Source organism: Gopherus flavomarginatus, chromosome 5, assembly GCF_025201925.1.
Source record: "Gopherus flavomarginatus isolate rGopFla2 chromosome 5, rGopFla2.mat.asm, whole genome shotgun sequence".
Classification (NCBI taxonomy): Eukaryota; Metazoa; Chordata; order Testudines; family Testudinidae; genus Gopherus; species Gopherus flavomarginatus.
This window is the reverse complement of record NC_066621.1, coordinates 44,190,681-44,203,275: the sequence shown is the minus strand read 5'-3', so window position 1 is coordinate 44,203,275 and position 12,595 is coordinate 44,190,681. Positions and strand designations below refer to the sequence as shown.

At 42.5% G+C, this 12,595-nt stretch overlaps 1 protein-coding gene across 1 annotated transcript in view; it reads right to left on the bottom strand.

The window, feature by feature from the left end:
* LOC127051018 (sodium/hydrogen exchanger 10-like) overlaps positions 1-12,595 on the bottom strand; it is a 336,647-nt gene that overhangs the window by 301,051 nt on the left and 23,001 nt on the right. Inside the window, 1 exon segment of the mRNA XM_050952807.1 lies at positions 1,864-2,029. Coding sequence (XP_050808764.1) covers positions 1,864-2,029 — 166 coding nt within the window.

Here is a 12,595-nt window from a genome sequence, read left to right as displayed (position 1 = left end):
CACATTAGAAAGCTTAGAAATTGAAAGTTAAGAGCCCACTTTTAAAATAAACATTCTAAAATACAGAATTCCAGTTCTCCAGACTTCTAGGAGACTTCAAGCAAAACATGGAAGACAAGACTTTTTCATATTTAAAAATAACAAAAAGTGGGGAGGGATTGTTCAATTTTCTCAGGCCTTTTTTAGACAGCATAAAGAAGCGAAAAAGAGAAAAACCCCATTGGAACCAAGGTTTACCCTTGAACAGCTGACACACTGTTAAACACATCTTGTTCCTGTCCATTTTGACTTTCAAGTTCACATTTATCATCATGCCAGTTAACAGGATTCCTCAAGGCTGTATTCTAACAGCCTAATTTGCTAGTGAACACAAGCCCTACAAGGGTTAACATCATAATTCTCCAGGAGTATGAGTTTTTTCTCCATCTTAGGCTCCTCAACCATATTAGTATGACTTTGTGGGTAGTACACCAATTTAATCAAATTAATTTCTAAAATTAGCAAAATCCTCAAGATTGAAGATGCAGACACTAAATCCCCAGAAAACCTAAAAAGAAATCCCCTTCAAATGAAAAATTTAAGGATCAATATTTTTCTATTCCTAAATATTTAAAAGATATTAATTCATAGTGACTGCATACAAGTTGGAAGAATATTTGTAAGCTCTGCATTACACAAATCTCTTAAGGAAAAAAAGATCAAAATTTTATTTCTAAGGTGGACTCAGAAATGTTTTCTCATACCAACTTGTGAAAGGGGTAATTTTATCTAACGATCCTATATAATATAAATATCTTTCAAAATAGACCATGACACCTTCTTTTTAGCTTTATGTGCTGCTGTGGCTTGGTCATCTCTACAACTTGACTCTCCTAGATGCAAACCATTAGGATGCTCTCAAATCAAAATCTAAGAATAACAGAATCATGTATGAGAAACGTCAAGACATGTATAAGGCTCTTCCTTATTTATGATGCTTTTTGTAACATCACAAGCTTCACTTCTCATGTCCTTCTCTCTTACACAGTGGCCAGAAGGAACATGTGGTTCCAGTCCTGAGATCAGAATGTCATCTCTACAACCCATTCAAATCCAGACCTCTTTTGTCAGAAGTTTTTGGGGGGAAGCTTTAGCTACAGCTGCAGGGGAAAAAAAAGTTTCAGATCTTAGCGTGTTCCCTATGCTCAAAGAGGGAAGGGACAGTCACTTTTACTTCAAGGTTAAGAATTTTAAGGGTTTTGGCAAAAATCACAAACAATTCTTTAGCTCCTTTCATTCCCTTAGAATGAAATGGACAAAAGCTTCCCTTATAAAACATTTGGTCTCCATCTATGTGATAATAATTGAAATATTTGTTTTAGTTACATTGTCACTGTATCACTAACTATGGGTTCTAAAGGTAAAGGTCAGTAAAGAATAGTATTTTTTTTGAAGTTTGCTCTTGCCCTAAATATACTTCGGCTTCAATGACATTGTGGCCGAGGCTTTTGTTTTAGCTCACATTAACTTGTCTGAATCCAAAGCAGAGCTCCATAACTAATTGCACCAGTTATATTTGGAGATAGATATATAGATATATAGAGATAGATATAATGGAGTGTTCTGATAATTTTTGTTGCTGTCCACCACATTCAATTTATAACTTCTGTTTTATTATTTTGGGGAGTCTTCCTCGATTGTTTACAAATGTTAGCACTTCATTTTTCCCAGTCCTCCTCCTCATTTTTGTTTTCAAGAATGTGATAAGCTAAAAAAATAGCAAGAGTGGTGAAATACAGTATGTCTCAATTTCTGTACTGTGTGCAAGATTATTTAAATCTAAAAATATTCATACTTTCCAAACTGTTGGAAAAATTGACATACCAATGTTTTTCACAGAAGCCACCGAGAGGATAGGATCCGCTGTGCTAAGAATGATTCCAAACAACATGCTAACGTGCCAGTTCCAGTTATACTTATTGATTTTATAAGTTAACCATCCAATTAAAGTACAATTCAGCAAAAAGCCAGGAACTGAAAGTAGCAATATCTGTGAACACAATTCATAAATGTATTATTAGATTTTAAAGTATTCATAGATCCTATTATATCACAAGATTATTCATTTTATATTCCCAGACAAAAACTGTTAAATTGGATTTAAGGTTGAGTGCATATAAGTAATTTAAAGGTACAAATATTATTGAGATATTATAATTATCCCATAATAAGCATTACAAACCCTAGGAATTTCAGAGTTAAGGTTAAATTAATAGAAATTCAAACATGTTAAGAAATTAAAATAAACAGCTTTTAAGGCACGTGAACAACCTTAATTCCTCTTTATGCAGACACCCTGCAATAACCATACAATCACAAGTGGATAATATTACTGCTTGTAGTGCTGGATTAAATTTAACTGATTTTTTTTTAAACAGTTTTTTTTTTTTTTAAGTTCATGGCATCACTACAGGACAGAGTTACGGTTGCATGGGTGGCTGAATTGTGAATTGCTTTTTGTGTTATTCTGGCCACTTCAAATGATATCACCTATCACTTGCTTATTCTTTTAACTGTTCAAAGAGGTTTCCCATCAAGTAAATTGTTAATGGGGGCTGTTTTAAGTATCCTTTAGGCACCTATAGTAGTTTTAAAAAAATATTGTAAAGCTGGAAGTTTTCATTTCTTTACCAGACTTGCAAGCACAACTGCACTGGGATTTGAAGCAATAATCCGCATGTTAATATGAAGAACCCCAATTTCCTAGTGCTATGGCAGGAGTTTGCCAAAACAACAAGCCTCTCTAACAAATTACCAATATTCAGCCTACAATCTGATGTATTTAAGTGGCACTTCCTATACCCAGTCTGGTACCTTCCCCACAACATGCCTCAGACCCTGAACTGTGCACTAGAACCCAGGTGGTGTCTTCCCCTTCACTCTGCCATGTAGGTTTGAGAGAAAAGTGAAAAGGGAACAGCCAGAGACTCCAGCTAGTAGGGGCAGAATCAGTGACTGCACCCTTTTAATTTTTTGAAGAACTTTCTATCCTTTTGACTAAACTTTTTTTTTTTTGCCCTGTGCTATTTTTCCAGCCCTCCTCCTCCACAACCTCTTCACCTCAGCCTCAGCCCTCTAATCCTCTTCTCCTGTTCCCCTTACCCTCTTCCCTTCCTTGAGCTTATCCTTCCTCCTAACTAAACCCAGCAAAAGAAAAAAATAATAGAACTAACATGATGTTTGCTGCCATCACATTGTTTCACTCTGCTTGTGTGTTATACCCTTTCCCCACCCTTCATCTGTCTTGTCTATTTAGGTTGTAAGCTCTTCAGAGTAGGAACCAAATTTTTGTTCTGTGTTAGTATAGCCTCTAGCACAACATGGTCCAGGTCCATGACTAAAGTAACTAACTGGTACAGTACTGTAAACAAACTTTTAGGCTCTTTTAGGACTTGCAGATTTCCATGAGAAGATACATGTGCTTCTCGGGAGATGGCACATTGGGTTCTGTCATATACAATGCCAATTTGGTTTGTGCATGCTTTCAGCTCCTGAAAATTGAAAGGACATTAAAATATTTTCTCAACCGCCACCAAACTGCAGGAATCAAAGATATTTTTTTCCCATTAGGGGCTGGATAACAGTTTCTTTGTTCAGATTTAATATTTTCTCTAATTTAAACATTTCTGTACATTTTCTTCAGCCAGTTTCTGTCAGCTTTCAAAGAAGAGTTTATATCTGAACTGAAAAAGTTCAGATATATTATATTGAAGTGCTGATATACATACTGACCAATTTTTTTTTTTAAAGTGAGGATTGGGGAACATAGTCGATCTTTATCTATATAATAATTACATTTAAAAAACCTTATAAGAACATTAAGCTTGCACTCAAGAGTTAGGAAACGCCAAAATTAAAGTTACTCATGCAATCCTAATTCAAATCCCTCATGCATACGTATTAAAATACTGTCTTTATTTATTAGCTCTAGTGTCCAAAATTCAAAAAACACCATCAAGCAGCCTCCAAGTACAGATTACAACCAGCTTAGTATTTACCATTCCAGGTGACATAAAGCAGGTGGCAACTGTCATATACTTAGGCCTGGTCCACACTACGCAGTTAAACCGATTTTAACAGCGTTAAATCGATTTAACACTGTACCCATCCACACTACAATGCACTTTATATCGATTTAAAGGGCTCTTTAAATTGATTTCTGTACTCCTCCCCAATGAGAGGAGTAACGCTAAAATCAATATTAACATATCGGTTTAGGGTTAGTGTGGCTGCAAATCAAAGTTATTGGCCTCCGGGCGGTATCCCACGGTGCACAACTGACCGCTCTGGACAGGTATCTGAACTCTGATGCACTGGCCAGGTAGACAGGAAAAGCCCCGCAAACTTTTGAATTGCATTTCCTGTTTGGCCAGCGTGGAGCTCTCATCAGCACAGGTGACCACGCAGAGCTCATCAGCACAGGTAACGATGCAGTCTCCTGAGAATAGAAAAAGAGCACCAGCATGGACCGCACGAGAGGTACTCGATCTTATCGCTATATGGGGAGAGGATTCAGTGCTAACAGAACTCCGTTCCAAAAGACGAAATGAAAATATATTTGAAAAAATTTCCAAGGCTATGATGGGAAAAGGCCACACCAGGGACTCAGTGCAGTGCAGAGTGAAAGTTAAGGAGCTCAGACAAGCATACCAGAAAACCAAAGCAGCAAACGGAAAATCCGGGTCAGGGCCAAAAACATGCCACTTCTACGCTGAGCTGCATGCAATTTTAGGGGGCTGCGCCACCACTACCCCCTCCCCCTGTCCATGGATTCCGAGGTGGGGGTTATAATCTCAACCATGGCTGAGGATTCAGCGGAGGGGGAAGATGAGGAGGAGGAGGAGGAAGAGGAGGACGATCTTGCAGCGAGCACACAGCACTCTGTTAGCCCCAACAGCCAGGAGCTTTTTGTGACCCAGACGGAATTACGCTCCCAGCCCTCCCAAGCCACTAGCCTAGACAGTGAAGTCATGGAAGCGACCTCTGGTGAGTGTACCTTTGTAAATATAAAACATGGTTTAAAAGCAAGCGTTTTTTAATGATTGATTTGCCATGAGGGCTTGGGATGCATTCACAGCCAGTAAAGTTACTGCAAAAGTTTGTTAACATGTCTGGAGATGGAGCGGAAATCCTCCAGGGACATCTCCATGAAGCACACCTGGAGGTACTCCAAAAGCCTTTGCAGAAGGTTTCTGGGCAAGGCAGCCTTGTTCCATCCACCATGGTAGGACACTTTACCACACCATGCATGTAGCAAGTAATAGGGTATCATTGAATGACAAAGCATAGCTGCGTATGGTCCCGGTGATTGCTGGCATTCAAGAAACATCCGTTCTTTATCTCGCTCTGTTATCCTCAGCAGAGTGATATCGTTCATGGTAACCTGGTTGAAATTAAGGAATGTAATTAAGGGGACAGAGATGGCCATTTTCCTACTGGGCTGTTGCTTAAAATAAATCCTTCCTTGCATGTAGCAAGGCAGGGGGAGGGGAGCAAGGATAGCGCTAAGCTTTTTAGCATTTGGCCAGCGGGAATCTTCCCAGCTACCAGCCACGTGGTTGGGGGGGGAGGGAAAGGGGGGTGATTGGCAGTGATCTTCCATGATACCAGCCATGCGGTGGGGGGAGGGGTAAAGCAATCCTAGAGAATTGGATTGGGGAGGGGAGGGATTGGCGTCTGCTGCTGCTTGTTAACAGGAAAGAAGCATCAGAGGGCACTGTGTATATGAAGGCTGGAAAAGCTGTGGCTTACCAGGACCGCATGCAAGCTGAATTGTGATGCCCAGACCTGCGTCTGTGAGATCTGTAACACCAGAGCCGCAGGCACTCAATATTTAAAGTTTCCAAATGCGACCTTGTAGTGAAATCACATGTGCTATGTAAGGTGAATAGTGTTGTTCACTGTGAAAGAGTATAACCATTGTTCTGTAAAATGTATCTTTTTAAATCCTTCTCTCCCTATTTTCCCTCCCTCATGCAGCTGCACATTTTTCAAGCCTCTCTACTCCATCCCGAAGGCTAGCTCAGATAAGGCGGAGGAAGAAGAGGACGTGAGATGAAATGTTCTCTGAAATCATGGAAGTAACCCGCAATGAAAGAGCTCATCTGAAGGAGTGGAAGGACGCGGTAGCAAAGTACAGGAAAGATGCCAGTGAACGTGAGGATAGGAGAGACGCTCGAGATGAGAGGTGGCGGCAGGGAGATGAGAGGTGTAGGCAGGAAGATCAGCGGTGGCAGGATGCAACGCTGGAGCTGCTGCGTGATCAAACTGATATCGTCCGACGTCTGGTGGATCTTCAGGAAGAGCAGCGGGGTCACAGAGAGCGGCTGCAGCCCATGTTTAACCACCCTCAGTACTCACCATGTTCCATATCTTCCTCACCCAGATGTGTTAGAACATGTGGGGGAAGGCTTTGTGCACCCGCCCACTCCACCCCCGTGGACAGTCCAATCAAAAGGCTGTCATTACTTTGAAATGTGATTAATGGCCTTTTCCTTCCCTCCTATCCTCCTCCCAAACCACACCCAGGATACCTTGTTAATTCTCTTCCTCTTTTTATAATTACATGCTTTTTAAACGATAGTGACTTTATTTCCTTAAGCAAGCTGTAATTGAAGGGAGAGGGTGGGTTGCTTACAGGGAAGGAGTCAATAAAGAGGGGGAGGTTCATGAAGGGGAAACAAACACAGCAGTCACACCGTACCCTGGCCCGTGATGAAACTCGTTTTCAAGGCTTCTCTGATGCGCACCACTTCCTGGTGAGCTCTTCTAATCGCCCTGGTGTCTGGCTGCGAGTAATCAGCGGCCAGGTGATTTGCCTCAGCCTCCCACCCCGCCATAAAGGTCTCTCCCTTACTTTCACAGAGATTGTGGAGCACACAGCAAGCAGCAATAATCAAGGGGACATTGGTTTCGCTGAGGTCTGAGAGAGTAAGTAATGTGCACCAGCGAGCCTTTAAACGGCCACATGCACATTCTACCACCATCCTGCACTTGCTCAGCCTGGAGTTGAACAGCTCCTGACTACCGTCCAGGCTGCCTGTGTATGGCTTCATGAGCCATGGCATCAAGGGGTAGGCTGGGTCACCCAGGATAACTACAGGCATTTCAACATCCCCAACTGTTATTTTCTGGTCCAGGAAGTAAGTCCCTTGCTGCAACCGTTTAAACAGAGTAGTGCTTCTGAAGACACGAGCGTCATGAACCCTTCCTGGCCATCCCACGTGGATGCTGGTGAAACCTCCCTAGTGATCCACCCGTGCTTGCAACACCATGGAAAAGTACCCCTTACGGTTTATGTACTGGGTGCCCTGGTGCTCCGGTGCCAAGACAGGGATATGGGTTCCATCTATCGCCCCCCCACAGTTAGGGAATCCCATTGCAGCAAAGCCATCCACTAGGACCTGCACGTTTCCCAGAGTCACAACCTTTTGTAGCAGCAGCTTAATGATGGCTTTGGCTACTTGCAGCACAGGAGCCCCCACAGTAGATTTTCCCACTCCAAATTGATTCCCGACTGACCGGTAGCTGTCTGGCATTGCAAGCTTCCAGAGGGCTATTGCCACTCGCTTCTCCACTGTGAGGGCTGCTCTCATCTTGGCATTTCAGGGCAGGGGAATGCAAGTCCCAAAGTTCAAAGAAAGTGCTCTTACACATGCAAAAGTTTCGCAGCCACTGCGAATCGTCCCACACCTGCAAAACTATGCGGTCCCACCAGTCTGTGCTTGTTTCCTGGGCCCAAAATCGGCGTTCAATGGGTAGAACCTCCCCCATTACCAGCAGGAGCTCCAAAGCGCAGGGGCCCGCGGTTAGGGAGAATTCAGTGTCCATGTCCTCATCACTCTCATCGCCGCGCTGCCGTAGCTGCCTCCTCCTCACCTGCCTTTGCAGTTCATGGTTCACCATAGACAGCACAAGAATGCGCGAGGTGTTTACAACGTCCACGATTGCGCTATTGATCTGAGCAGGGTCCATGCTTGCTGTGCTATGGCGTTTGCTCAGTTCACCCAGGAAAAAAGGCGCGAAATGGTTGTCTGCTGCTTTCAGGAAGGGAGGGGTGAGGCTGTACTCAGAACCACCCGCGACAATGATTTTTGTGCCCCATCAGGCACTGGGATCTCAACCCAGAATTCCAAGGGGAAGGGGAGACTGCGGGAACTATGGGATAGCTACGGAATAGCTACCCACAGTGCAACGCTCCGGAAATCGATGCTAGCCTCGGACCATGGACGCACACCGCCGAATTAATGTGCCTAGTGTGGCCGCGTGCAATCGACTTTATAATATCTGTTTTATAAAACTGGTCTATGTTAATTCAAAATTATCCTGTAGACATAGCCTTAGGAAGCATTATTGACAGTGCTGGAGGATGCTTAAAAGATGTGGATCCTTGCAAAGCAGCAGCTGTTGTCATATTTCAGGCCTTTCTGTGGACTCTGTGGGGAAGTCTGGACCCCAAGCAGCAGATCTACAGAATCATGGCTATACCAACTCTGTTGTGTGGCAGCGAAATGTGAGCACCAAGGAAGGCCATAGAGCACTAAATTGACATTTTTGATTCTTGTTGTCCTCATCAGCTATTTCATATTAAATGGCAGTTCAAGATCAGAAATAAGGATATTCAAAGCTGAACCCAGCAACCATATCCATCAGCACTAATTCAGTTTCAGCAGCTTTCTTGGCATAGACATATTATCAGGATGGAAGACCAAAGTGTTTACACCAAGGAAATGCAGCTACACCACCAGCAATCAAGTGGCAGTGAAAAAGGTTTGATGGCAGCTAAGACTGCCAATGATGGACATAAACTGCATATCAAGCATGACCATCTTAATGACTAGCTAGAGATCCATTTGGGCAGTGAGCTATCTGCAAGAAGTTTAAGTCCCTTTGGGATCTGCCACGATGATGACAGCATGTCAAGAAGCATGATGATAAATTGTAAAGGGTTCTGAGAAGAGCCACAAAAATGATTAAAGAATTGGAAAATATATCTTACAATGATAGACTCAAGGATCTCAATCTATTTAGCTTGGCAAAGAGAAGGTCATGGGATCACTTGATTGTAGGGGAAAATATTTGATAATGGGTTCTTCAAACTAGCAAACAAAGGCATAACATGATACAATGGCTGAAAGTTGAAGCTAGACAAACTGAGATTGGAAATAAGGAGTAAATTTTTAACAGTGAGGGTAATTAATCATTGGAACAATTTAACAAAAGTTGTGGTGGATTCTCTATCTGTGGTCATTTTTAACTCAAGAATGGATTTTTTTTAAAGATATGCTCTACTTCAAACAGGAATTATTTCAGATAAGTTCTGTGGCCTGTATTATACAGGAGGACAGAGTAGATGATTATAGTGATCCCTTCTGGCCTTCAGATGTATGAATCTATATGATTACATCCAATATTTTCCATAAGACTCTACCTCATACAATGCACAGGACGAACAGTTGTTCACTGAATGCGTAGCTAGTCAATATTTCTTTTTTATCCTCATCATTCGGTGTGTAGCGCCATACATTGTTTGCTGCACACAATCCAAACCCTGCATTGAATATAATTATTAATTTCCTCATTGGCTTTTCTACAGTGGTGTCATCATAGGCCTGGTCTACATTGGGGAAGGGGGGGGGAAATTGATCTAAGGTAAATGAAAATAGCGTAGCTGAACTCAACGTATCTTAGATCAAATTAAAATTACTTACTTCATGTCCTCACGGCGCTGGACCGACAGCCGCGGCTCTCCCATCAACTTTGCTTCCGTCTCTCGCACTGCTGGAGTTCAGCAGTCGACGGGAGAGCGATCGGGGATCGATTTATCGCGTCTACACTACATGCGATAAATTGCTCCCCAACAGATCGATTGCTACCTGCCGGGTAATATAGACATACCCATAATATCTTAACATTTTACAAATGTTAATGAACCTATCTTCACAAAATCCATGAGATTAGGTGAATATTATCCCCATTTTACACATGGGAAAACTCAGGGACAGAGATTAAAAACAAAATTGCCAAAAACATCAGCTAATTTTGGGTGCCCAATGAGATGCCTAGAGCTTCATTTTTTTCAGTATACTTAGCATTATATAGCATTTATATCTTAAGAGCAGAGCTCCCATTGACCTCACTTGCGAGTTCTCAGCACTTCAGCAAATCAGACCTGTGTCTCATGCTGGGTACTCAGATAATGATGAACATACCATGGACATCTATGAAAGTTTCGGTTTAAGTGATTTGCCCTGCATCACAAAGAAGCTCTGGGGCATAGGCAGGGACAGAGTCCAGTTCTCCAGTGTGACATTCAAGTGTCTTAACCATGAGGCAATCCCCTCTCTTCCTGCAGTTCCCTTCCTCATTCATCACACACTTTCCAACCTCTGCAACAAATGAGGCAGCAATCCTACACACAAGATCTTCATTCACCTAACATCCCGAATGAGTTTCCAAAGCACGGTCCATCAGGTGCACTAAATGAGGTAGAGATTCTGAAGAAAATATACTGTGAGATCATGTAACTAAAGACTGTACTAATGCATAAACAAGAGGGCCAGTTAAGGTTGCATGAGCACACCTAATTCTATCATTTCCTAACTTTGCATACTGGACTTTGCAATCTTAATATTATTTTAAAAATTTTGGATGCAATTTCCTTTTTAAAAACCCATAAAACTGAAAAGAACAAAAATTCCATTCTGTGGCACCATAACGATTCCCAATGCAGTCTTCAGCAGGATTGGGTTGATCTCTAGAGCCACAGCATAGTCCTCTGTCACAGAAGGATTGGGTTGATCTCTAGAGCCACAGCATAGTCCTCTGTCACTTGAGTTATTGTAGTAACTGGTAGTAGTATAAGACTTTTCCATGTGAACCTGCCATTAGAGGGGGATGGAGACACACTTGACCCAAAAGTTTTCACAACTATTTACTAGAAAGCAAAGGAATGTTGAGACTCAAGAATAATATGTTAAAATCTAAATTCTGTCAAGGAACGTATTAACTAGCGGTAACAGACTCTTCTGCCCCTGTGCCCCACAAGCCTTTCCCTGGCCCCTTCTGCCCTATCCCCACCACCTCAGTTCCTGCTCCTCTCTGGCATGGTCCATTTTCCCCCAGCTTAACTGCTGCCTCTGTCCCCACTCATTGCTCCTATTGCCCTTATCCTTTGCTCATTCCCCCCTTCACTACATCTCCTTCTCTTATCACTTGTTCATATCTCCCCTTGCTGTCCTGCTGCTATTCCCCTCCCCACAAGCTCCTAAATCCACCCCTGAGCTCCTGTGTATCTCTGCCCTGCATATCTCACCCCCTCCACCTACACTCCTGATCCTTTTGCATTCAAGTCTGTCTGGTTCCTCCTCCTCACTGACTAGGTGCCAGCACCAGGAGCACTGACAGCACGGGAAAGACAGTCTGCCTGCTCTCTGTCCACATACCCAATGCCAAGCAGCATCCAGCAGCTAAGAGAAGCAGTTGCAGGGAAAGTCCTGCTTGTCCTTTCCAACTCTGAGATAGCACATGCACAATCCGGTCAGCATATAGGAGTTGCAAGGGGACAGAGCATGCTCAGTGCAGACTGACTCTTTAGAGAATTTAGCTTTCAAACTCTAACTAGACTCCACTGAGCATGTGCCCAATTTGGGTAAATTTTCACAGACACAGTAAAAGGCACAACTCTGACACCAGGGCAACCCTGCCCCAATGACAAATTTAAAGTATCTTGTTCCACTGGAGAGAGGTGCTAAGTTTTTCAATGAAAGAGTTGTAAGAATTATTCTTTTACATGGGCAAAATGTGTTTTTCCATAACCTTGTTCTTGGAAACAGCTTTATCATTTTAGATGAAACTTGCCAGACATGTTCCGATTCATACAGACCTCTAGCATGGAAATTTTCATCCCAAACAGTTTAAGTTTGTCAAAGTTATAAGCAACTGAAACACAATATTATAATGAAAAATGCATGCAAACTTAACTACAGGTATCACCTTCTGAGCCATCTATGTTGTTTATTATTTTTATATATTTAGGAGCAACCAACTAATCCTCATCCATTTATGTTTTTTCATAGGTAGAAGCCTTGCTCTCTGTTCAGCTAGTTTTATTTATCAGCAGCAGGCAGTGCCAGCCAAATCAGCATCTTTTAAACAACTGGCTTAAAAGTGCAGCTGTCAAAGGAATACTGGAACTGTAGCATAGAAAGGAGCACCTTTGCCCCCTCTCGAGACTGAGGAACAATTCTGGATGTTGAGGGATGGAGGCATGCTAAAGAAGACACCCTTCATGCTCAAAGATAATAGAATTAGCTGGAGGTGCTGAAAGGAGCACTCACTCCAGAAAAATTTGTGGCAGCCTGGGTAACCATGGGACAACTCTCCTCCCTGAAGAGACTGAATGGATGTCTGACAGGGTTATGAAGGAGAAAACAAGATTGGCAAAAGTCTCCTGAGGAGTACACTGGATCTTTTACAGTGAAGTTGCCTCTAAGCTCTCTGTTGAGCAGACCTTTTCCAATACCCTCCCCTACAGACCTTAAGATCAGCACTGGAA